Below are 23480 nucleotides of genomic sequence, written 5' to 3'. Positions count from 1 at the left end.
AAGTATCAAATTTGATTGATTTGTAGTCGTTGCCACAGAACACAGACACTGATCTTAAGTCAGTAAAGCATTTATTAAAACAAATTAAAACAAATTAAAACAAATTAAAACAAATTGAAAAACACTTGCTTTAAAACTGAGGCATTTGCTTTAAATTAAGAAATCATAAAACTTTGGAACAATTTTGAATGCATATTGAAGAAGTAAAAAATTCAACTTCCTGCTACACATTTTAAATTTAAACAACATTTAAATTAACATCATAACTAAAGTTAGTGTGAGGAAAAACCACCGCTTTGAACCAGACCAATACTTCTTACCACATCCATTGTCTGAACTCTCACCAATTTAGAAACAGTGACACAGTAAAATGCTACAATGTCAATAATCTAGGATTCTTGGGACGCCTCCTATTGCAGGTGGATTGGTAAGCCATAGACCACAGGTGCAGCTCCTATGAGGTATTTCAGGTTTGTGGCCTGTCGGGATGGGCCCATATGATCCAGGAGGGGAGCTCCAGGCCCAGCGGACAACCAGGACTCCAGCAGGGCTCTAGTGAAGCGATCAATGTCAACATCTGTCACGTCCCACAGGTTCCCCAACACAAAGGGGCTGCGGAGTAAAGAGGAAATAGTCATGACACAGACCCCACACAGGATATCAACTGTTCAGTCAAATTAGGAATTTCTCCATGTGGTAATAAACTCGATGTCCAAAAGCTTTGTGGCAGCCATCTTGTGTCTATATACCAACTGGTTGTATAAGAGCGAGACAACTTGAGGGGAGGCACAGCGCGGCTTCATGTCAATGAAGCGATATTTAAGATTCAAGGTTCAATCAACTTATTGCCATGTCAACAGAGTTGATAAGAATTTGTCTTGGTTCACTCTCAGACAAAAGACAAAGACAGTGCAGCAGCACACCATACAGTAACCATTTAACGCAAGAAAAAAACAAAAAACATTCAGGAACAGTATCCAGCAGCATCGTATTCAGCAGAAGTGCATACAGTTTAAAGTGCTATAGGTCAAACATAATCAATGAATTAGTGCAAGTTCAGATGTCTAATGGCTTGGAGGTAGGTGCTATCCCTGAAGCGAGATATTTAGTACCTACAGTGAGACAGATGAGACGTTTCGTGCGAGCAGAAAATGGAGGAACACGACCCTGATTATTTAAAGTTTGGATTTTCATCAATGCTCTCCTGCCAGGCTATAAAAGTTCAGTTGGACATACAGTACCTGTGTGAGTGCAGGTTTTCCGCGTTGACTATAATTAAAAGCACCGTACCGGTCAAGGCCGCAGGAGGATGATCTGCATTTATTCCCCGCATCGCCCGTCTATATGCGCATCAAAGGCAGACTCATTGTTCCCACTGAAGTAGGGGCGAGCAAATTAACGAGGCCAAATTGATCCAAAATTGCCGCGACTCCGCCGGGGGAACACGTGTAAAGGATTGATGCAGTGTTGAGACATGAAAAGCAACGCTATGTGCAGGCCTGCAGGGCATTGCCGAGTGACTTACGCACAACGGTGAGACACTGTGACGGCCTATGAAAAGCAGTGCGCAGTGATGATCTCGTTGGGTGAGACTGTTTTCAGTGTAGCTACTGGACTGCAGGGTTACATTATTCTGCCTCAATAAGCACGATGAATGTGGGAGAACTTGGGCTGAGTGTAATAAAGATGTGTTGAAAAGCGATTAAAAGTCCTTCAGAGTGGATAAAGATGTTTAGCAATGTGGGCGGTGGGGGTACGGGCAGATGTCTATATGTTCTCTGAGGGGAGGCTCAGTCTCCCACACTTTGAAAACCACTGGCCGTGACGTCACCCATTGGCTTTTGGACTCCATTTAAGCCTAGCGTGCCCCGTCGCCATCTTGGGGTTCTTGCGCAGCTCGTGCGAGACGGCACGAGACCAGGGCTTTCCCAGAGCCACAGCTCCGCCTGCTATTGGTCCATGATCGGCAAGCCGCTCGATCACTGGACAGACAAACTTGGAATCACCCCCAAAAGTCTTTTCTATCATCTATTTTACTTGAAAGGGGTGAGTTATATAAAAAAAAAATCGACCCCCAAACAGTTATGAGAGGTTAAATTGCCTACATAGACCAAAACTGTGTTTTGAACCAGGCTGTAAACACGTTTAATCCTGTTGTAAAGACAGGCATTTTAACATGGGGGCTAATTCGCTTTTGGAGCCAGCCAAGTGGCCATTCGAGGAACTACTACAGCTTTCAGTATCACTTCCTACGTCAAAGCCCAAGCTTGCCGCTTTGTAATTCTCGCAAAACAAAAAAATCTTAGATTGAACTCTTATTCAAATCAATCTAGGTTCTAGACATTTACTAATCCGCATTCACTGGAAAGTGTGTTAATGGGTAAAGAGAGATCTTACCAGCCTGCCATGAGGTAGTAGAGGATAATGCCTTGTCCCTCCAGACCTCCACGCAGCGCTAGAGCAGCACTGCTGCAGCCGAAGAGCAGGGAGGCTGCTCTCGTCTCCTGTGCCAGGAGCCTCCGGCAATCCAGGAAGCGTGCGCCGGCACCGTGCCCTACGTAGCTACACAAGAGGAGAAATAAAGTAAGCGATTACGATTGATTAACCCATTGATACCTGATGCAGCATTTGCGTGTATATCCCTCATTTGTGTGCGTATCCCTTTAAGACCGCAAACTGCGGTCTTACAGGGATACACACACAAATGCTGCATCAGGTATCAATGGGTTAAATCAGGGTTCTTCTCCAAAAAAAAGACATTCAAATTGTCATTGGGGGAAAAAAAGATTGTGAAGAATTGAGTATTCAAACCACTAAAATCATTTGGATGTCCTCTATTCGGTGGGAGTTCAAACAAAGTTCTACTGTACAATTCAGTACTTGATAATAATATACTTTTGGTCTATGCAGCTCCTATAATGAAATGAACAGTTGATTTTGAATCCAGTAAACATCTAGGGTTCTGGGGGACTTTAAGCCATCATCTCTCCTCTCTCCCCCGCGATACTTAAAATTCATCTCAAACTCACATGTAGAGATCTTTGGCAGCAACAGCTTTCTGCAGTTGAGCGGGGTCAGGAGCAGCTCCACACACCCCCTCCCACTGCCGCTGACTTCAGAGGAGCAAAATGACAGGTGAATGAGAAAGACCAATGAGAGAAATGCAAAAACCCTTGAGCAGGGCTTATCAGACAAAGCCCCCCCCACCCCGCCAAAATGAGCCATGATAGCCTGATATTGCTGTTTGACATAACGTTCAGCCCCCCAAATTACTGTATCTCTTTAACCAAATCACACACATTTACACGATTCTATGTGATCTCCTTTTGATAACTAAGATCATATTTTTTCACTTCATTCACTGATCCTGCCCTGAAACTGTTTAGAGCCCCCCTGGGGAGGCTTCGAACCCCTGCCCTCGAGCATACAGTCAAATCAAGATGCTTGTTGTTTTAACTGCCATATGAGTGCTGGTCTCACCTGCTAAACCATTCCCTGAATCGCTCCTGTGATTTTCCCAGATTAGCATCAGGATCGAGTACATAGAACACCTTCTTAGGATCCACACCATGCTTCAGAACGGACTGAGGGTCAGTCTGAAGAGAGAGAGAGAGAGTCCAATAATGACATCCATAATAGCCACCATTCAACATATTAGTCATGGGGGGGTAACAATTACATGTGTACCACTTGGCACATTGGGGCAATGGTTAATCTCACCTCTTTCTGAATGCAAAGTCCAAGTAGTGAGTGCAGAGACGGCATGCGGCTAACGGAGCGAGGCCTTAAGCAGGAGAGGCACTCCCACGGCAGCTTCTGAAGGTACTGCACGAGGAACAAGACCGAAGCAAATACATTTACACCTCAGCATCAGCGCTGAACCCGCATCACATCAGTCACATTGTGTTTCCGCTTTGCAACTCTCAATATGCTCGCTATGCACAAATCATCGGGCCTTCCAAGAATTGCCCGGAGATGAAGAAGCCAACCTTGTCCAGGATGAGAACCACATGACCGCGGGGTTCAACTCGGCCTGCCAGGCGGGACACGGCTGTCTTCAGCAAGCCATCGCACTCCAGGTCCCACTCTGCAGAAAGTCCCAGAGCAAATCTCTTCAGATCTCCTGGGGAGAGCAAAGGCGATGCGGACAGCACAGCCTGGAAACACAGGTGGTGGACCGGATCAGACCAGAGCAAGACAGAATGGAGACCCAGATGACGACACTACACGGCTCTGTGAAAAAGTGTAACGCACACAACACACCTTCAACATCTCCTCACTGGCTGTCACACCCCTGGCAGACAATGCTTCGCACAGGTGCTTGGCCTGATTTGAGAGCTCAGGATCGGATGTCAGAGGTAGAAGAAAACTCTGCCAGCATCCCAGCAATCTCTCCATGTTCTCCAACACCGCCTGAGAAGAAAGATGGCAGGGAGTTCAAAGGGTGAAGACAATAAGCACCAAGGTTTAGTGGAAGGATCTCCTAGTTCTCATTAGAGTTGAACAGTCACACGTGACATCTCGAGTTTTACGGCATGGAACCAAGCAAACCTGCGAATTTTCAATGCTTAAGATCTGTACAAATAAACTTTGTCTTTCTGCTACAGTCAGGGCTGTTGTTCCTCCCCACTTACCTCAAGACGAGCGTCCAGCATCTTGCGCCCGTTCCACCACTCGGCTTTGTCAGAGGAACGGCTCACAACCTTCTGCTCCACATGGATACTGTCCAGCTCCTGCACCAGATGGCTAATGGAGAACTTGACGACAAGAAAGGAGACAGAGAAGGGACGTCAATGCCCGAATGTTCTTTGTTGCGATCACACACAGCAAACAAGCGTAAATAATATCATTTTTGCAAATTCCATGTGGACTGTGAAACCACTGGGAGTCCGATTCTTAATTTAAATGGCTGAAATATATTTCCCCCATACAATTTTTGTCATGTTGAAATGATAGGGAGACACATGCCTTCTCAGCTGCCTGTGTTTATCGTATTGATTGGATATTAAAATTGTGAACTAGTCTTGGCTCCCAGACGATTGGACAAGATCTCTGCCCACCAAGTGTCTGGGAACTTCTTGTAAAAAAAATAGTGGCTAAACGGCGGCAAGAACTGCCGCTAACACCTACGCCCCTTTGTCAAGTTACCGGAAATTATGCCTGATTCCATTTTATCCGTTTACAAGCAAACAACTTCTGCATGTCACCGCCCCTTATACACGATGCATTTGTTTTTTTACTGTTTCCATGCCGTTTTAACAACGAAAGCTTGGAGAAAGTTCGCAGTCTCTGGTTGAGCGAAGCGGATAGAGACTGAGAACCGAGTCTCATTATGAACAAGACAGTTTTCAATCACATTTAAGATGATTAGACCTTTTATTTGAAATAAATTAAATCACAGTAGTAGTTTTTCTCTTTCCGCTAGACTACTTGTTGCAGCCGATTAGAGATGGAAGAGGTGAGAGCATGGCAAGATTTTCAAGCCATCACATGTTCTTAAAAACACCTGAGTTTACATCATTTTATAATATTATATTCCACTGGGAAAATAACACCTATGAATCTTTTTTTGTTTGGCAAACTGGTCATTTGATGAATCATATTTCACCGGCTGCTGGGAGGTGGGGTAGTGAACAGTCACAGGGGCAGCTCCCCTCTCAAGACGGGACAGCATGATGGTGTCTCCCATCTCCCCAGGTTTGAGTCCGAGCACAGATAGCACACACACCGTCAAACCTGTAGATGCAAAAAGAGAGAAAGGACATTATTACTCAAACATAACCATAATGCAAATAAGGGCCCTGTCTTTGCTTTCCTCTGAGGGGCTGTTTAAGCAACATAAGCATTGAGCATTGACTTACCAAGCTATGGATTATTAGACAAGGCACAGTGCACACTCACTAAATAAGGCTTCACTGATGCACAGAATGCATGATAAATAGCTGACATGTAGAAGGTGCCTGTGGAATGGCATTATCATTATGACAAATCAGCATTGGAAATCTCAAATCTAACAATCAAAATCTACTCAAAAATCAAACAATATTTAATATTTTACCTGAAGGAAGGTGTTGAATCTGTTTGATAAACTCTTGGCAGTGTTGCTGGGGGAAAGTAGATGAATCGGCAGTAGTGAAGGAATAGATGTTCTCCAGCTGAGACAGTCTGTGTTCAGGAGACGTCCCAGACGGAGCCTGACTGAGACTCAGAGCGTCCATGATGGCTGCTAGCTCACTGGAGGTCTTTCTCAGCTTTCTGTTGGAATGACACAGCAAAGCAACAACTAGCTCAAAAACACTCACTAATTGTGTTGTGAAAACTAGAGGTATCATGTAGATCCTACAATGATACCTCTACATTGTAGAATATAGTAGTACTACTTCAGATCAGTGCGAATCCAGTTGCCAAATACTTGTACTTGGATGAGCAAATTAAGCTGTTCCAGAGCATAATTTGATCAAATAAAATAGATGCCGTTGATGTAGTTGTTCTTGAATAGCCTGTATGAAGGTAGTAGTCGAATCAGCCAATCAAAATAACATACTCTCTATGCATTTTAGTGACCCTGTCGAGTACAAATGCTTACTTTAGGAAACTGGCTAGATGCCTGATGGTGCGATGGCGGCTAGTGACACCCAGTGACTGGGTATGCAGCATTGCTGTAGTTACTGGGTCCTGTTGTCCCAAGGTCAAGGCTAAAAGACCACAGAGGCTGGGATAGAGGCTGGGAGGGGGGAGGTGCTGAAGGGCCAACCAGGCGGAGCGCAGCAGCGACTGAACCTCTTCCAAAGAGTCTGAAAAAATAAATGACAGAACGATTAGGAACAGGTGAGCTGCAAAACCTCCTTGATAAAGAATAGATTTTGAACCTGTATTTATACCCTACAAGCCTAACGTATCGTTGCGGGGTTAGTTGTGACTCACCTGGCCTGGCGTCTGAATGAGAGAGGGGGGTTTGCAGGCCCTTCCTCGGCTGACCTTTGCTCCTCAACTCAGACAGGTCATCTCTCTCCGAATCGCCGCACAGCTCCCTCCGCAAAACCTCAAAATCTATGGCTGGACAATCAAGAGTTCAAGGTAAGCACAGTAGGGTCAGATTTGCATCAACAGTGTTACAAGTTAATGCTAATTTGGGCTATATGGTTATAGCTAAATTGATAATACTTATTACCGGTAGTTATGATTATCAATTGCCATGATTAGCCTTGATAATTTGGGGAACACCCTATTTTATTTATTTGCACATGTAAAAAATACAGAAACAAAGAAAGGAAAACATAAAAAAAACGTGATCTGTGTGTCTTGTATTATGTTTATGTACGTGTACGTTTGAATTTGGTTGAAAGTATAACCTACACGGTGCAGGGAGAGAGACATGTGTGTGTGTATACTTGGTGCAAGGTGCAGACTTGAAGGGAACATGTTACATCTTTATCAACATCTTCACTCAACTAAAGCAGACATTCTAATTGAAATGTTTCAATATGATTGGAAAATATGAATGGAAAGTTCCACTGTGTAAACAAGACAAACGGACAAATATCCTTACTTGAAGCAGCATTGTCTTCAGTCTCAGTGTCTGACGCCCTAAGCTCCTCAATGCTCATGTCCAGGACTCCGTCCATCTCCTCTTCTATGGTCCTCATTTTCTCTGGCTCCTCCGGCCCAGGCAGCTGCCTTCTGCTTCTGCCTCTTCTTACGGGAGCGGGAGGCACCACTGTCCCCTCATCCTCCGAAGATGTGCTGGACCGAGGGAGTGCAGTGCTCTTCTTAGCCCTAGCCTTCCTGGTGGGAGGGGCTCTCACTGTAGCAGGTTCTGGGGCCGTTTTAGAGTCGTGGACAGCCTTGGCGGTTGTGGTGCTCTTTTTAGAGACATCTGGTTTCCCTTTCACCTCTGCCTGGGGATTAGCCTCTAAGTCACTCTCATCACTAAAGTCAATCTGCATCAAGAGATAAAATGAAGTTATTTTGTTGCATACATAAATTAAACAAAAATAAAATACATATGTTTTCATTGGAATATATTACTGTAGGGCTGTTCCCGATTGTGTTCGTCAAATCGGATTTTGCTGTTCAATAATACCAATGTTTGTTTGTTTTCCTTTTTTTATAAGACAATCGGGCAATCAGAAAATACATTGGTATGACTTTGTTTGATTCATTTGTTTAATTGAGACTTGGTTTTATGGTATTAATAGGCTGACACTTATAACAAAATAGGCTACATATCACAATCAATTGGGAGAGTAACCAAGCAATTGTAAAATCAGACATTCAGCACCCCCATATAGGCGGAATGGAATGATCCTGGTTTCATAACCATATTTTGTGACTAATCGATGGTGAGATTGGCAGACGAATCTGCCTCCTTCGAACAAATCGTCAACTATTTGTGGCCACCCCTAGAATAGATCCCCATAAATACCTTGAAACGTGATTTCTTTGTGCGTCTGGGGGCAGCAGGTATGGATTGGGTCTTGTCTTGAACTGGAGACAACTCTTCATGTACATGGAGCTGTGGTCTAGGTGTGGCTTTTGCTGTCCCTTTCTGTGCCGAGGGAGGGACTCTCTCTGTAGCTGGTTCTGGGACCGTTTTAGAGTTGTGGGTACCCCTGGTGGCTGTGGTGCGCTTTTTAGTGACATCCGTTTTCTCTTTCACCTCTGCCTGGGGATTAGCCTCTGAGTCACTCTCATCACTAAAGTCAATCTGCATCAAGAGATCAAATGAATAGTTATTTTTTTTGCATGCATAAATTAAACAAAATAAAATACAGATGTTTTCATTGGAATAGATTAGGGCTGTCCCCGGCTCAGAATTGTGTTAGTCTAATCGGATTTTGCTGTTCAATACCAATGTTTGTTTGTTTTCCTTTTTTTATAGGACAATCGGGCAATCAGAAAATCCATTGGCATGAGCTTGTTTGATTTATTTGTTTAATTGAGACTTGGTTTTACGGTATTAATAGTCTGACACTTATAGAGCTGAACAGTCATGTGTGATCTTTTGCCCCGGAAGTGAGTTTCCTTCCCATTCATTTTCTCCAGACATTTTGAAAAATCCTTATCTGAGTTTTAAGGCTGGAACCAAGCCACCATGTGACCTAGTGAATTGTGAGTGACCATAAAATATTTCACTTGGTGCAAAAACAAAAATAAAGATGGGGAAACCCCCCCCCCCCCCCGGATGTTATTTTTTGTTTTTGCTCCAAGTGAAATGTTTTATGGTCACTCATGATTCAGTAGGTCACAGTGTGACTTGGTTCCAGCCTTAAAACTCGCTATATAAGGTTTTTTGAAACATCTATGGAGAAAATTAATGGGAAACTCACTTCCGGGGCAAGAAATGTCACATGACCATTGAGCTCTATGCCAAAATAGGCTATATCACGATCTATTGGGAGAGAAACCCAAGCAATTCTATGTAAAATCAGACATTCAGCACCCCCATATAGGCAGAATGGAATGATCCTTGTTTCAGAACCATATTTTGCGACTATTCGACTGTGAGATTGGCAGTCGAATCTGGCTCCTTCGAACAAATCGTCAACTATTTGTGGCCACCCCTAGAATAGATCCCCATAAATACCTTGAAACGTGATTTCTTTGTGCGTCTGGGGGCAGCAGGTATGGATTGGGTCTTGTCTTGAACTGGAGACACCTCTTCATATACTTGGAACTGGTGTCTAGGTGTGGCTTTTGCCGTCCCTTTCTGTGCCGAGGGAGGGACTCTGAACTTCTGGACAGGAGCACAAACCAATGTAGGTACCTCCAGGCTAAAGGCAAAAGGGCCATGGTCCATAACAGAAGATTTGAACTTTGATGGCTTTACCACCACTGGTGTTATGGCTGCTGGTGTCATGGGGGCCAGACTCTTTACTTTGGATAAGTCAATTGTCAATGTAATCTTGGGTTTAACAACCTTGACTTTCTTTGCATCTTTTGTCTTGTCCGGAATATCAAGGTCTTTGACAATGAGTGAGCCTTTAGTCTTCTTTAGTGAGGATGCTGGAGGTACACTTTTGTCTTTCGATTTAAGCTCAATGGCCCTTTTCGGTGGGTTCCACGTCCAAGCAGTGGAGAAGAGCTCTTCTGGAGTGCAGTCCTTCTGGGCAGCTAAGGTAAACAGCGAGGCTATGGCTTTGGTTGCCATTAGACCTGCTCTCAGAGGTCTCAGCTCTGGAGAGGGCTTGGAATCCACGTATGCCAAGCCAGCCTTCAGGACATGCCCTATACCATGGACCTTATGACGCCTGGGTTCCAGCCCGGACACGGCCATGCGCAGGTACGCACGACCTAGCACATCGTGCATCAGGGAAGGCTTAGAGGAGCCCTTGGCAGTGCCACAGAGAGGGAAGAGTTTAGCCAGCTTCACCGCAAGTTTGGCAGTGACACTCCGAGAGCGGGTTAACGTGGCTCGGTGAAGCTTCCAGCTGACTGTGGCTTCAGTGGGATCCAGCTGGAGAACCAGGTCAGCCTGTGCAGCAGCCCAGCGGGCTGTGGCACGGCCCAGACAGGGCTCAGAACAGCACGAGCACTGGCAGTCAGGCTCATGAGCCAGGGAGGAGAGCCAGCGGCCCTGAGGCCGCTCTTTCAGAGGCGGGGAGCTGGGCTGATCCATCCCCACAGGTTCTTTGGGGAACCACCTTGTGCTCAGCAAGTCTTTACAGTCATCCTCCAGGGTGGGGAGAGGAGATTGTGACCTTGGCACCGGACGTCCTTTCCTTGGTTTGATTTTCAATTCTGCCTTCTGTTCCGGATTAGAAAAATCTAGAGGAAAAACAAAAGATGGCCATTTTGAAGCTTAAGTGACGTGGCACTGCTAGGAGCAAAGCAATATTGGAATGGAGTGCCGCAGGGATGACATATTTTTGTAGGCCAACACAGAAGCCATGCCCTTCCTGGTTCCTCCGATTATTGAAGCGTCGTCTGAAAATCGATTTTTTTTAAAAATCATTTACCCTTCAAAAATCATAAAAGTGGTCCTCATCTGTGAAGATGATCTTGCCGAACACAAAGTTCACCATTTCATAAACTGTTTATCTTCTTTTCAGACATTTAACCAAAATCCCATACAAACGTCCCATTGAGTTTCAGACGAGGGAACCGTCTCAGGTAGGTTATAGGACTCATTCCTGCGGCTCTCTATTGGCTGTGCTGTGTGTCTGTCTGACCTGTGCAAAGTTCCAGAAGGTTCCGGACTCTGTCCAGATCAAATCCACTTTCCTCTGTCTCCCCCTGCATCAGCTCCAGCTCAGCTTTTACCACCAGCAGCTCAGCACAACTAAACAATGACACACACACACACACACACACACACACACAATATGTCAAAGAAGAAAAGATTGAAATCCATCATAACATGAAGCAGTTTGAAATAGTGAGACCACAGTAGCTCTGACACTCCAGTATGCTGAGAGCATTGTGCTGTGTGTTAGTGTGTGTATGTACAGTATCACTCTATAAACTACAGCAGGGATACTCAACTTGCTTTGCCCGGGGGCCACTTTACCTAAATGACAGGAGGCCTGGGGCCAGTTAATAAACAAACATTAATCAAACAAAAAAATCTGTTGCAGACTGTAGGACTCCTCAGCCAGAGTTTAGTCTGACACTTGTGCGCACACTATCGTTAAGTTAGGTTCATTTAGTTAAGTAGATATAAGTGCCTGGGCGGTGAGTATATTTGACAATTTAACAGGACCTCAGTTTGTTTTCATTGTGAATTAGAAAATGGTCAGGGGGCCACTCTGCACCCTATCACGGGCCGCATCTGGCCGCCGGGCCGCAAGTTGAGTATCACTGAACTAGAGTCTAGTTTCTAGAGGATGTCCTTTGCTTTACCATTTGAATAGTGAATACCGAGTCAGTGTGGACGGGCCTGTTTACATAGGAGATCAAATGTGCACATAACGTGTACTGGCCCAGTAACAAATATGTTTAGGTAGGTAGTACAGTAGGTACTATATCAAGCCGAGCAGTGCACAAAATATAATGGGGTGGAGGGGGGATATACAGTATCTTTTGCACCCTGCTTTACTGCAAACTTTAAACAGATGTATAATGTACATACTGGCTGGGTGCCTGCAGCTTGCTGGCCAGTTTAAGCTTTAGTTTTAAACAGATGTATCCATACTGGCTGAGTGCCTGCAGCTTGCTGGCCAGTTTAAGCTTTAAACAGATGTACCTGTATATGTACATACTGGCTGAGTGTCTGCAGCTTGCTGGCCAGTTCAAGCTTTAAACAGATGTAATGTACATACTGGCTGGGTGCCTGCAGCTTGCTGGCCAGTTCAAGCTTTAAACAGATGTATAATGTACATACTGGCTGAGTGTCTGCAGCTTGCTGGCCAGTTCAAGCTTTAAACAGATGTAATGTACATACTGGCTGAGTGCCTGCAGCTTGCTGGCTAGTTTAAGCTTTTAAACAGATGTATAATGTACATACTGGCTGAGTGTCTGCAGCTTGCTGGCCAGTTTAAGCTTTTAAACAGATGTATAATGTACATACTGGCTGAGTGTCTGCAGCTTGCTGGCCAGTTTAAGCTTTAAACAGATGTATAATGTACATACTGGCTGAGTGTCTGCAGCTTGCTGGCCAGTTTAAGCTTTAAACAGATGTATAATGTACATACTGGCTGAGTGTCTGCAGCTTGCTGGCCAGTTCAAGCTTTAAACAGATGTAATGTACATACTGGCTGAGTGTCTGCAGCTTGCTGGCCAGTTTAAGCTTTTAAACAGATGTAATGTACATACTGGCTGAGTGTCTGCAGCTTGCTGGCCAGTTCAAGCTTTAAACAGATGTATAATGTACATACTGGCTGAGTGTCTGCAGCTTGCTGGCCAGTTCAAGCTTTAAACAGATGTATAATGTACATACTGGCTGAGTGCCTGCAGCTTGCTGGCCAGTTTAAGCTTTTAAACAGATGTATAATGTACATACTGGCTGAGTGTCTGCAGCTTGCTGGCCAGTTTAAGCTTTAAACAGATGTATAATGTACATACTGGCTGAGTGTCTGCAGCTTGCTGGCCAGTTTAAGCTTTTAAACAGATGTATAATGTACATACTGGCTGAGTGTCTGCAGCTTGCTGGCCAGTTTAAGCTTTAAACAGATGTATAATGTACATACTGGCTGAGTGCCTGCAGCTTGCTGGCCAGTTTAAGCTTTTAAACAGATGTATAATGTACATACTGGCTGAGTGTCTGCAGCTTGCTGGCCAGTTTAAGCTTTAAACAGATGTATAATGTACATACTGGCTGAGTGCCTGCAGCTTGCTGGCCAGTTCAAGCTTTAAACAGATGTATAATGTACATACTGGCTGAGTGCCTGCAGCTTGCTGGCCAGTTCAAGCTTTAAACAGATGTATAATGTACATACTGGCTGAGTGCCTGCAGCTTGCTGGCCAGTTCAAGCTTTAAACAGATGTATAATGTACATACTGGCTGAGTGCCTGCAGCTTGCTGGCCAGTTCAAGCTTTAAACAGATGTATAATGTACATACTGGCTGGGTGCCTGCAGCTTGCTGGCCAGTTTAAGCTTTAGTTTTAAACAGATGTATCCATACTGGCTGAGTGTCTGCAGCTTGCTGGCCAGTTTAAGCTTTAAACAGATGTATAATGTACATACTGGCTGAGTGCCTGCAGCTTGCTGGCCAGTTCAAGCTTTAAACAGATGTATAATGTACATACTGGCTGGGTGCCTGCAGCTTGCTGGCCAGTTTAAGCTTTAGTTTTAAACAGATGTATCCATACTGGCTGAGTGTCTGCAGCTTGCTGGCCAGTTTAAGCTTTAAACAGATGTATAATGTACATACTGGCTGAGTGCCTGCAGCTTGCTGGCCAGTTTAAGCTTTAAACAGATGTATAATGTACATACTGGCTGAGTGCCTGCAGCTTGCTGGCCAGTTTAAGCTTTAAACAGATGTATAATGTACATACTGGCTGAGTGCCTGCAGCTTGCTGGCCAGTTCAAGCTTTAAACAGATGTATAATGTACATACTGGCTGAGTGCCTGCAGCTTGCTGGCCAGTTTAAGTGCTTCTAGGCATTGGGGCCTGGCCTCAATGACGTCCCCACAGCTGCTCCTCACCGCCACCATCTTCAGCGAGCAGCTCAACAGCTCTGAGAACAGCTGCCACTTCAGCAGCAGGTTATCTCCTGCTCTCAGACCAAGAAGGGATAGATGGAGTGTCATTATGGCAGACAGACGGCAGCAAAATAAATGGCCAAAAATCGAATGGTGGTTTTCCATGAATTACACTGTCAAACCATGATGCATGAGACAAGCGTACCCTGATCGATGAAGCGCATGTCTGATTCTGAGCTGCTGCTGTCTGTCCCGTATAGGCCCCCGCAGCTCTTCCCCATTATACGCATCAGCAGACTGCGGAGAAGCTTGAGACTCTCATACAGGGCTGTGTCGGTGCTATTTATACCTGCTGGAACATGCACAAAATAGTCAACAAATAAAAATACATAAGTCCAAGTTAGTTATAGCCAGAATTCTAAGATATTAATTCTCACATACAAAAAGGTGTGGCATTTGGAAGGAGAACAAATAATAACTTTCCAGTTCAATAGAGTATAGCAAATGCCTCTGCTAACCATGTAGGGTGATTTGCTGGCGCTGGGCTTGTGGCAGTGCAGCGGTATCCAGACTCAGGTAAGAACCGCAGGTCTGAAGCGCCCGAGTATGCAGCAGGTACCAGCTCATGGATCGTCTCTTCTCATTCACTTCTTTAAGCACCTCAGATAGGTAAGGCACCCCACGCAGCACCTGAGATATCGCCAGGTGAGGTGGCAAAAACAAACGATCATCACCATCATCGGCAAACATAAATTCTAATTTAGATTGACAACTATGGTGTGTGTGTACTGGCCTGGGCATGCAAATCTTCATCAATTTCCTTAATTGATTAATTGGTCATGTTAACGACCAATTAATTGATTCATCATTATGTTAAAAAAAAAACTGCTTTTGACAGACAAAATAGAAAATACAAAATGCAGGGTTCTATATCTGTCTTTAGGCCTACCCAACAAGTTGATCAACCAACTAAACTTCCTGCATTTAGCTGTCATTGTGCTTGTGGACATGAGTCATGACGGATTTCAACATTGTATTACAATGTTTACAATGAATGAACACCGTTATCTTTTTGGGTGTAATGCTCCCACACCGGACTTTCTGTCTGCTAGCTTGGCTTTCTTCTTCCTCTGTATGAGTAGTGAAAGTTAAATTTCGCCCTAGAAAATAGCACATAGCCTACATTGTCGATTAATAGGTTAACATATAGTTTGATCGATGAAATTCTTAACGATCGATTAATCATTAACATCCCTAGTGTTTACACAACTACCGTACACACATGTGCTAAGGTTGGATGCCATCCCTGTATACTGAGATTTATGAAAACGCTCATGGTATCATATTCATATCTGTGCCCATGCAAAGTTGTATGCAGGCTTTGCCTGAAAAAATGCAGTGCCCAGGGTTGCACAGAAACAAATGCACACAAACAACGGCTAACTCTGGGTGGTTATTATTCAGTAACATTCAAAATAAAATTCTTTAAAACCAAAAGTCAATGCTGACAAATGGAACACTTATTCATCAAGCCTGTTATAGGATGAGTGATTTGCTTGGAATTCACAACTCAAGATATGAAAATACAAGCATCTGCAGCAGGATGCCTGCATCTTTCTGCCCTATCCCACACAGCCAAGTGCGCCACCTACTGTCAGGAGACAATGTAGCAGGAATTTCATCTAACTACAATGATAAAACAATGGTATTACGACCACCTCCCTCCCATCACTGGGGCATTATGTTCATAATACCGCTATAAAATCACATATTTCAGCAAAGAGGAAAAACTGATATGGGACAACCCTAGCGCACACACGTTACCTACCTGTCCGGTGCTGTAGCAGTACTCTGCTCTCAACAGAACAGCCAGCATAGAGAGAGAAGAAGGCTCCTCAGAAGTGGTGTCCGATGTCAGAAACGGTTCCGCTTGCTCCAACTGAGCCTGAAACAATAGTTAGTAGGACTTGAGAGATCAATTCTCATTCATCTCAATTGTGAAGAGTAAACTACCAATCACACCATACACTGAGATACAGTACAGTATTTCCATTGCAAATAGTAATTACAGAAATGCATTACCCAAGCCAGCTCAGGGGCACCCAGATCCAGGAGGAGTTTGGCTGATTGGCAGAGGGAGCTGGCACATCCTTGAGCATCAGCAAGTTGACGTGTAAGGCCCAACGAAAGTTGGTAAGCTTCCAAAGCCTTTAGAGGCTACACAGGAGAGAAAAGAGAGATTTGATGAGATGCACAGGTACACCATTGATCTGAAGTCTAGGTGCACCCTTAAAAATAAACTTCCTGCACACCTATGCAGTAGAGCTGTGCATCTTCACTGATCTCACGATTCGATACGATTCGATTATACAAGTCAACGATTCGATTCGATTCGATTATACGATGCATCTCGATGCATCTCCGATGCATTTCGATGCATCACGATGCATCTTAAATCGAGGCATCACTTTTTCCGCAATACATGATTTATTTTTTCTCACTTTCTTTTTTCTCACTGTGTGGCTACTTTTAAAATAAAAGTGCATTTGGAATTGCATTGTATTATGATCCATAATTAAAATAAACAACTGCATGTACTTACATTCTATTTTATTTGATTATTAAAAAAAAAAAAAAATTTTTTTTTTTTTTTTAATAATCGATTTTTGATATTTGTTAATCGATTCAGAATCGTCCTATTAAGCATCGCGATGCATCTCTGAATCGATTATTTTCGACAGCTCTACTATGCAGTATTCCTCCAGGTTACTTAGCATCTACTAACTTATGTATATTATACCTCCTGATGGTGTGGTTATTGATTAGGTAGGAGATGAAGTCCCTCCAGAATGATTCTGACCAGTGTCTGTTGTTACGTTACCTTTCCCATGAGTTTGAAGAGTGCTGCGGTCAGACCAATGGAGCGACACGTCTGTTTGGGGTTCCTGACAGATGGCAGGACTTGACTCTGCAGAAGAGAGGCCCACTCATCCAGGGCTTTCTCCAGAGGCGCACATAACTCTGAGGACGGACACACACACACACACACACACACACACACACACACACACACACACACACACACACACACACACACACACACACACACACACACACAACAATGTCCATCTCACAAATACCAATTCAGGTAGAATAGATTCTAATGCTTTTTGGTATGAAACAGACAATAACTGACATACTGCCTGTCTGTTATAGGTTAGAGTAGACTGACCCACTGACCCAATTTAGAAGAAAAAAGATTGAAAACCTGAGGCATGTACAACATATGTAGGGCTGGGCAATATATCGAACCAGACATTTAGAACGAACTGACTTAATCAATCTTGCTGATGTGAATGAATTCAATTACCGTAGTTAATGTTAACTTGGTTAATACTTTCCCCAATGTGTCCGTTCATGAACTGTCCCCTTAAAAAAAAACTATGTTGCGTTCAGTCACAACACTCAGCCAACAAACAAACAGTACAGTACACACCTGCTCAGAGAACTATGAGGGCAATGTCAAAAAAGTTAATTGTTCATTCATCGTAGACGAGTTAAATGTTTGAAATAATGGTGATATTGATTTGAAGTCATATCGCCCAGCCCTAACATAGGGTGAACATGCATTGCTTGATACGACTAACTACATAGATGATTCAGCATAGGAAAAGGCGCTTCCTACTGGTCTCTGCAGCCAGGTTGAAATGCAGGCCTTCGTAGACCTGAACACTGTCCTGTGTCTTCTGCTTGTCTTCGTAGTCAAAATCGTTGGTCCCTATGGACTTGGCCACAGATGGTTTCTGCTGACGCAAGCCCTGTCCTTTCTCCTTATCAATGGCCTGGCGAAGGAGAGACAAACATCGAATTGATCAGAAGACACCCGACTGAAGCCTTAGCCAAGATTTTACTTAATGATGATACCCTGACAGACTCAATAGTACCCACCTCCTGAAGGTTCTTCTCAAGAGTGCAGATATACAGCCAAAGTAAAGCGTGGGCCTTGTCATCCTTCAGTCTATCGGTATTCTCTGCAGTCTCTGGCTCTTCTTCCAATAGCCGCAAAGCCTCATGGGTAAAATCTACTGCCGCGCTGTGTAGTTACGAACGCAAAATAATGATTATAGAGACAATGGGCCGTTAACAGCCATGTTGGCTCAATTAAGTTTGTGTATCAAAGAACATTGTATTTGGGAGATGGCAAGAAAAAGCTCCTACCAGTCAGTCTGTTCACTGAAATCCCGGAAACACACAACTTGGGCCATTTCACACAGGTAGACGGCGCGCAGGTGTGTGCGGGCGCTCTCCTCGTGGCAGATGTCCAGCAGGTCGCAGAGTGTGTTGTAACGCTCCTGGGCAGTGTCTCCTTCCACCGCCTTGTAGGCACGCAGCTCTTCCTCCAGAAGGCAAAGCATCACTCCCTCGTCAGGAACGTCAGGACCAAAGCCGTCACGCAATGTCCTGTTCCAGGACCATGACAGGACAAGGCAAAGAGTTTCCTTCACATTCATTTGATGTAAACTCTCCAGTTAAATCAAAAGTGTGCGGGGTCTCTATACCTGAGCCGTATGTCCTCCTCACGCGCTGCATCCGCTTTCATTCTCACCCACAAGGAGACCGGTTCGGACATGTGACTTGTGATTTCCTGCCCCAGGGCCTTCAACCAGAGGATGACCCAGTCCAGGGCTCGCTCCAGCTGTCCAGCCCGCCATGAACTCTTCACCACCAGCGCGAAGATTCGGCTCAACTAGACAATGATCACACAGATATCATTACAAATTACAAATGGCTAAAAGGCCAACAACAACAAAAACAACAAAACATGTTTTACAAAAGCAAGAAAAAAAATCTGTATCCCAATCTTTACTACTGCAATGACCCAATTTCCCCTCCAGGATCACTTAGGTTTCATCTTATCCTAAAAAATAAATGTACATTGTTGAAAGAAACGATCAAATGAAATTCATGTTTCCAATGTTACCACTTGTATTCCGTTTTAGGATCAATAACCTTTCATCAATTTCCTCCCGTTGCTAACCGTTTTGTTGTTGTTGCTAGTACAGCAAATACATGAATGCATAGTTCAGCATATGATATGGATTTATTAAGACTGGAACAAAAAAGCTTACCCTATCAACACCAACAGGGAGAGGGCTAGGGCAATTCCTGCATAGCTCCTGGCAGAGGATTGCAGCCAAAGTGTAGGCCTGGTCATAGAGTTTCTGGTTGTACAATGAACACACGAAGTTGCTCGCAGTAATCACTGCAGGACAAATATGACAAAAACGAGGCCATTTGTTTCAGAATAGAAATCAAATGAAAGATTTGCCCATAATCCAAGAGAGCATTTCGGAAGCAAAGCCAAGCCAAATATATAGTTAAACTTAATATAAATGAACAAATATTAAAACTGAACAGCCGCACAACAGGGGAAGTTAAAATGTAATCACCTGCATCGAGAATACCGTCAGTAGAGAGCTTGCGTAGTTCAGTCATCATCCGTCCGGCTGTGGCCTTGCAGTACAGCAGCACTCCATCCAGTGCGTCACTGTCCTCCAGCTAAGAAAGGCAAACCACAATCAGTAGTGTCAGTAATATACCGTAGTAATATTCTCCTACTAAGTAATATAGAACTGAAACACAGGTGCATTTCTAGAACTGTGGCCACGTATTGTAACTTTCACATGCAGCTAATAACAAAATATCTGATAGCTTGTGCATTCAATAATTCTGTGTGTGGAGATTACAGCGTTGTCCTTACCTGTGAGGCCAGCAGGCTTTCGTCAGCATATTTGAAGCCTTTGTAAATGCTGAAGCCAAGTAAGCGTTGGAGTCGGCTGCTCTCAGCCTGGCTTGCTGAATTCTGTTACGTTAACAAACAACACAGGTACAATGTCATATAGACATAGTTACATACACTCGTCATGATGCTTTTTTTAAAGAATTTATGGCAACAGATTAAGAGAGGTCATAAGTAAGGAATGTAATCTAGGTCAATTCTCCTCGGGATTTTTTTTGTCAGCTCCTAAATAGAAAAATCATACAAAATGTGTTTTTACAAAACAATTCCACCGCTCCCATTTTCTACACAGCAATGAGAGCCATCCTTTCTTTCCCCGGTGAATGACCACACTAACCTTCTGCAGCATTTTTAATATTGGTTCTCGCTGCTCCTCAAGAAAAGACAACCAGGCCAGGAGCGCAGGTCCACTTAGTCCCTTGCTGTGTCCATTTTCGACGGCCCACACCACCAGACTGCACCCCTCCAGAATCGCATGGGCTTCCCGGTCCCCTGGGACGGCTGGGAGAGACCTCAAGACCCGGGCACACTGTGTCAAAGCCTGGCCACTCCAAAGCCTGGCCACTCCAGACCTCATGGAAGAGTGAATCTTTACCGCCCATTTGCCAAGCACCAGAGCTGTACCGTGACAGTCACCACGCTGCCTGACCTTGCTCTCAATTTCATCCAGCAAAGACGAAGCCAGGTTCCAGTAGCCCGACTTACAAAGCAGCTTAGCTGTAACCAGCACCACTTCAAGTGTGGCTAAACAGGGTTGCTCAGACTGCCCGTCTCCATCCCCCTTGCGGTCTCGAGCACCAGTCCAACAGGTGTAGAAGAGAGTCTGCGTTTTCTGCAGAAGAAAGGAAGCATCCTCCTTCGTCACTGTCCCACAGCTTTTCTCAAACTCCACTAAGGCAGCTTCTGTGTACATGGGAACGTTGGAGTAAGAGGGAGGCACTGTTTCCCTGTCCAACAACAGGAGGAAGGTCAGAGCTTGCATCTGGCATGTGAGTTTGATCCTGGGATTGAAGGTTGTTGCATCATTGGCAGCAGATTTGCAGTTCCAGAGAACTGCAAAGCAGTTCCGCACAACAATACAGTAGTCTTCATCAGCCTATGGACCATATAAGAGAGGCAACCTTGTTAGTAGAGAGACCAAAGAGATCAGGCAGTGTTAATGTGGGGTACATGAACTCTTCTATACATCCAATACATACCTGTTGTGTTTGAGTAAGCCTGCTGTAAAGCAACTCGGCTAAATGGCTACACAGTCGGTGAACTCCCAGGGAGCTGAGTTTCTTGACAATATGGAAAATTAGTTTTTCGATGTACAGAGGACTGGTTTGAGCAACACGCAGTCCAGACCGGTCATAGCCACGAAGGGCAACCTCCGCCAGCTTTGTCAACTGACCGATGTGGTCATGGTCAGGGGGTCCAACTCCAAGTTGATGGAGACAGGCTCTGATGATTCTGTCACACAATGTGCGAGTGGGAAACCCGGTTGGCCTCTTCACATAGTTCTGCAATATGTAAACCAAACTAGTTTAGATTCCCCTCTCAGGTTGAGAAATGTTACAACATACAAAATATTATGTGCTTTCAGCTTCTCACTGCTTTGTAATTTAACATTATAAAGACTTTTGCAAATAGTTTACAATTTCCCAAAACATTTTCAGAAGTTGAAAACAAACTTTAAAATGCTATAGCTTTCCCAGGATTTCCACGCTAGGACCGTGCACTGGGAACCCCGACTGATATAACGTTACATTTACTAAATCATTGGTACTGAAAAGGTGACAGACACTAAACCACTCAGAAATGTTTCTTAAAAGTGTCCTGCTAAGAGATGAAAGAGGTGACTGTCACCTACAAGGCGAGTAACGTTAGTTTAGGCAATAAAAATACGCTACTAACCTCCAGTTCTTCAAGTAAAAGGCCGGTTTCTTTCAGAGAAGCTGTCTGCTTGACGTACTCGTCGAGCTTTAAACACTTCATGTTTGACAGCTGTAAAACAGGAACACATGGAAATTAAAAACGTTAACATAAACCTCGATGTGGATGTGATACATGGATGTATTAAAGTTAAATGCTGGGTTAACGTACGCTAATCTAGGTTAGCTACGTTAGCTAGCGCTTGACACAGAATCAATGTTAGCGTTAGCTAACGTTAGACTTTCTTACCGTTTAACGCTAGACTTTTGTGCCTCGTGTTTAGGGCGTAGAGCAACCGATGGTTGGTTCGTGGTATATGTTAATAAACATGTCCAGATAAGTTACGTGTAAAATTGTCTACAACAATCAGTCAGTAAAACCATAGCTAGATCTTCCATTGGTAAAACTTAAAGCAGGCCGCCGCGCATTGTTTTTGAAAGACTTTTCAAACCGGAAATTCTTCTTCTTCTTTTGATTTCCGGCAGACTAGGCACGGGTTAGTGCATTGCTGCCTCACACTGGTGGTGGTGCAGAAAAAATACATCAAAAAGTATTTGGATTTACCACAATACAAATACAAAATACTGGTCTGAATTATTTATTAGTATTATTTGAAATACAAATACGTATTTTGTATTTTGAAAATACATAAAAATACATTTTATAAAAACTGATAAAGAGCTGCAACAATTAATCAATTCATCGATTAATTGCCAAGTATTGCATTAATTGCCTATTTTGATGCCCTATTAATCATTTTTAGCCATTTATTTAAGGACAAATGTCCTAATTCTCAGATTCCATGTTCTCAAATGTGAACATTTCTGGTTTCTTTAGATGTTAGATGGTAAATCGTGACAGTATTCTCCTTTGTGTACCCCCTAACACACTACAGTTGTTCCATTTCAGTTTTAGCTGTTTTTCGGCACAGCTAATTTCTCCCTCACTTCAGCTGTTAATCACCTTCTGTGAGGGTTTTTGACTTATAGGCAGCATATGTGTATATATATACGGTATATACATACATATGCCCAGTAACAGCAGCACACAGTAGCCATAGTGGTGTTAATGCCCTCTCTCTTGACCGTTCAAGAACATATCTTCTTCTGAGTGGTAAGGAGCCTTCAGCCTTTTATAATCTATCTAGCTGACCTTCCATTAAAGAGGTGCCTTTTGTGTGCCAGGCTGAGTACCATATATCCACATTGCCTGAGATGGCCTTGTGGCTGTCAGGTTGGTTTATTCAGGGCCTGTAGAGAGAGAACATTTAGATCAAACAAATTAAAAGGGGACAGAAAGCCAGTCTCTTCCACAAACATACATACTTTTGACACAGACTGTATTATTCTGGAGCACTAGCAGCAGCGGTGACATAAAAATTAGCTGAATAATATAGACTGAGAGAACTGGAGAGGCCGCCTATGGAGGTGTAGCCTAATTCTAAAATACAGACACATTGTCAAAATAAATGAGAGTGGCAAAAATTCACGAGTTTGTCGCTTTTTTTCATAAAAGCATGCAATTACCATCTCGGCTCTCAGAAAGTCTCAGGAAAATGTCATAAAAGCCAAAAGCTCTGTCCCCCCTATTTCAGATTCCTATTAGAAGGGAACGTTCAGCTTTCACATAATAATTTCACTTCAGAATGATTGAGGACCACCTCGCAGTGGCTCTCAGAAAGT

The 23480-nt window shown here is 43.8% G+C and overlaps 1 protein-coding gene across 1 annotated transcript; it reads right to left on the bottom strand.

The window, feature by feature from the left end:
• Positions 1-220: 220 nt before the first annotated feature.
• On the bottom strand, positions 221-21861 carry espl1 (extra spindle pole bodies like 1, separase; the record flags this gene model as incomplete). Its single annotated transcript, XM_083661947.1, has 32 exons — positions 221-612; positions 2398-2562; positions 3030-3113; positions 3481-3596; positions 3721-3825; positions 3990-4157; positions 4264-4413; positions 4635-4757; positions 5609-5736; positions 6059-6255; positions 6587-6794; positions 6925-7056; positions 7550-7940; positions 8426-8707; positions 9587-10767; positions 11172-11281; positions 13999-14155; positions 14290-14433; positions 14603-14774; positions 15913-16029; positions 16167-16301; positions 16966-17105; positions 17770-17926; positions 18033-18177; positions 18303-18545; positions 18644-18831; positions 19214-19347; positions 19535-19643; positions 19846-19947; positions 20222-20980; positions 21084-21386; positions 21781-21861. The coding sequence occupies 32 exons, from the start codon at positions 21859-21861 to the stop codon at positions 411-413; spliced, it is 6828 nt and encodes a 2275-aa protein (XP_083518073.1). The 3' UTR covers positions 221-410.
• Positions 21862-23480: the final 1619 nt, after the last annotated feature.

Source organism: Poromitra crassiceps, assembly GCF_964638095.1.
Source record: "Poromitra crassiceps genome assembly, chromosome: 27".
Taxonomy (NCBI): Eukaryota; Metazoa; Chordata; class Actinopteri; order Beryciformes; family Melamphaidae; genus Poromitra; species Poromitra crassiceps.
Note: the sequence above shows the minus strand (reverse complement) of the source record. Positions and strands in the feature narration are given on the sequence as shown.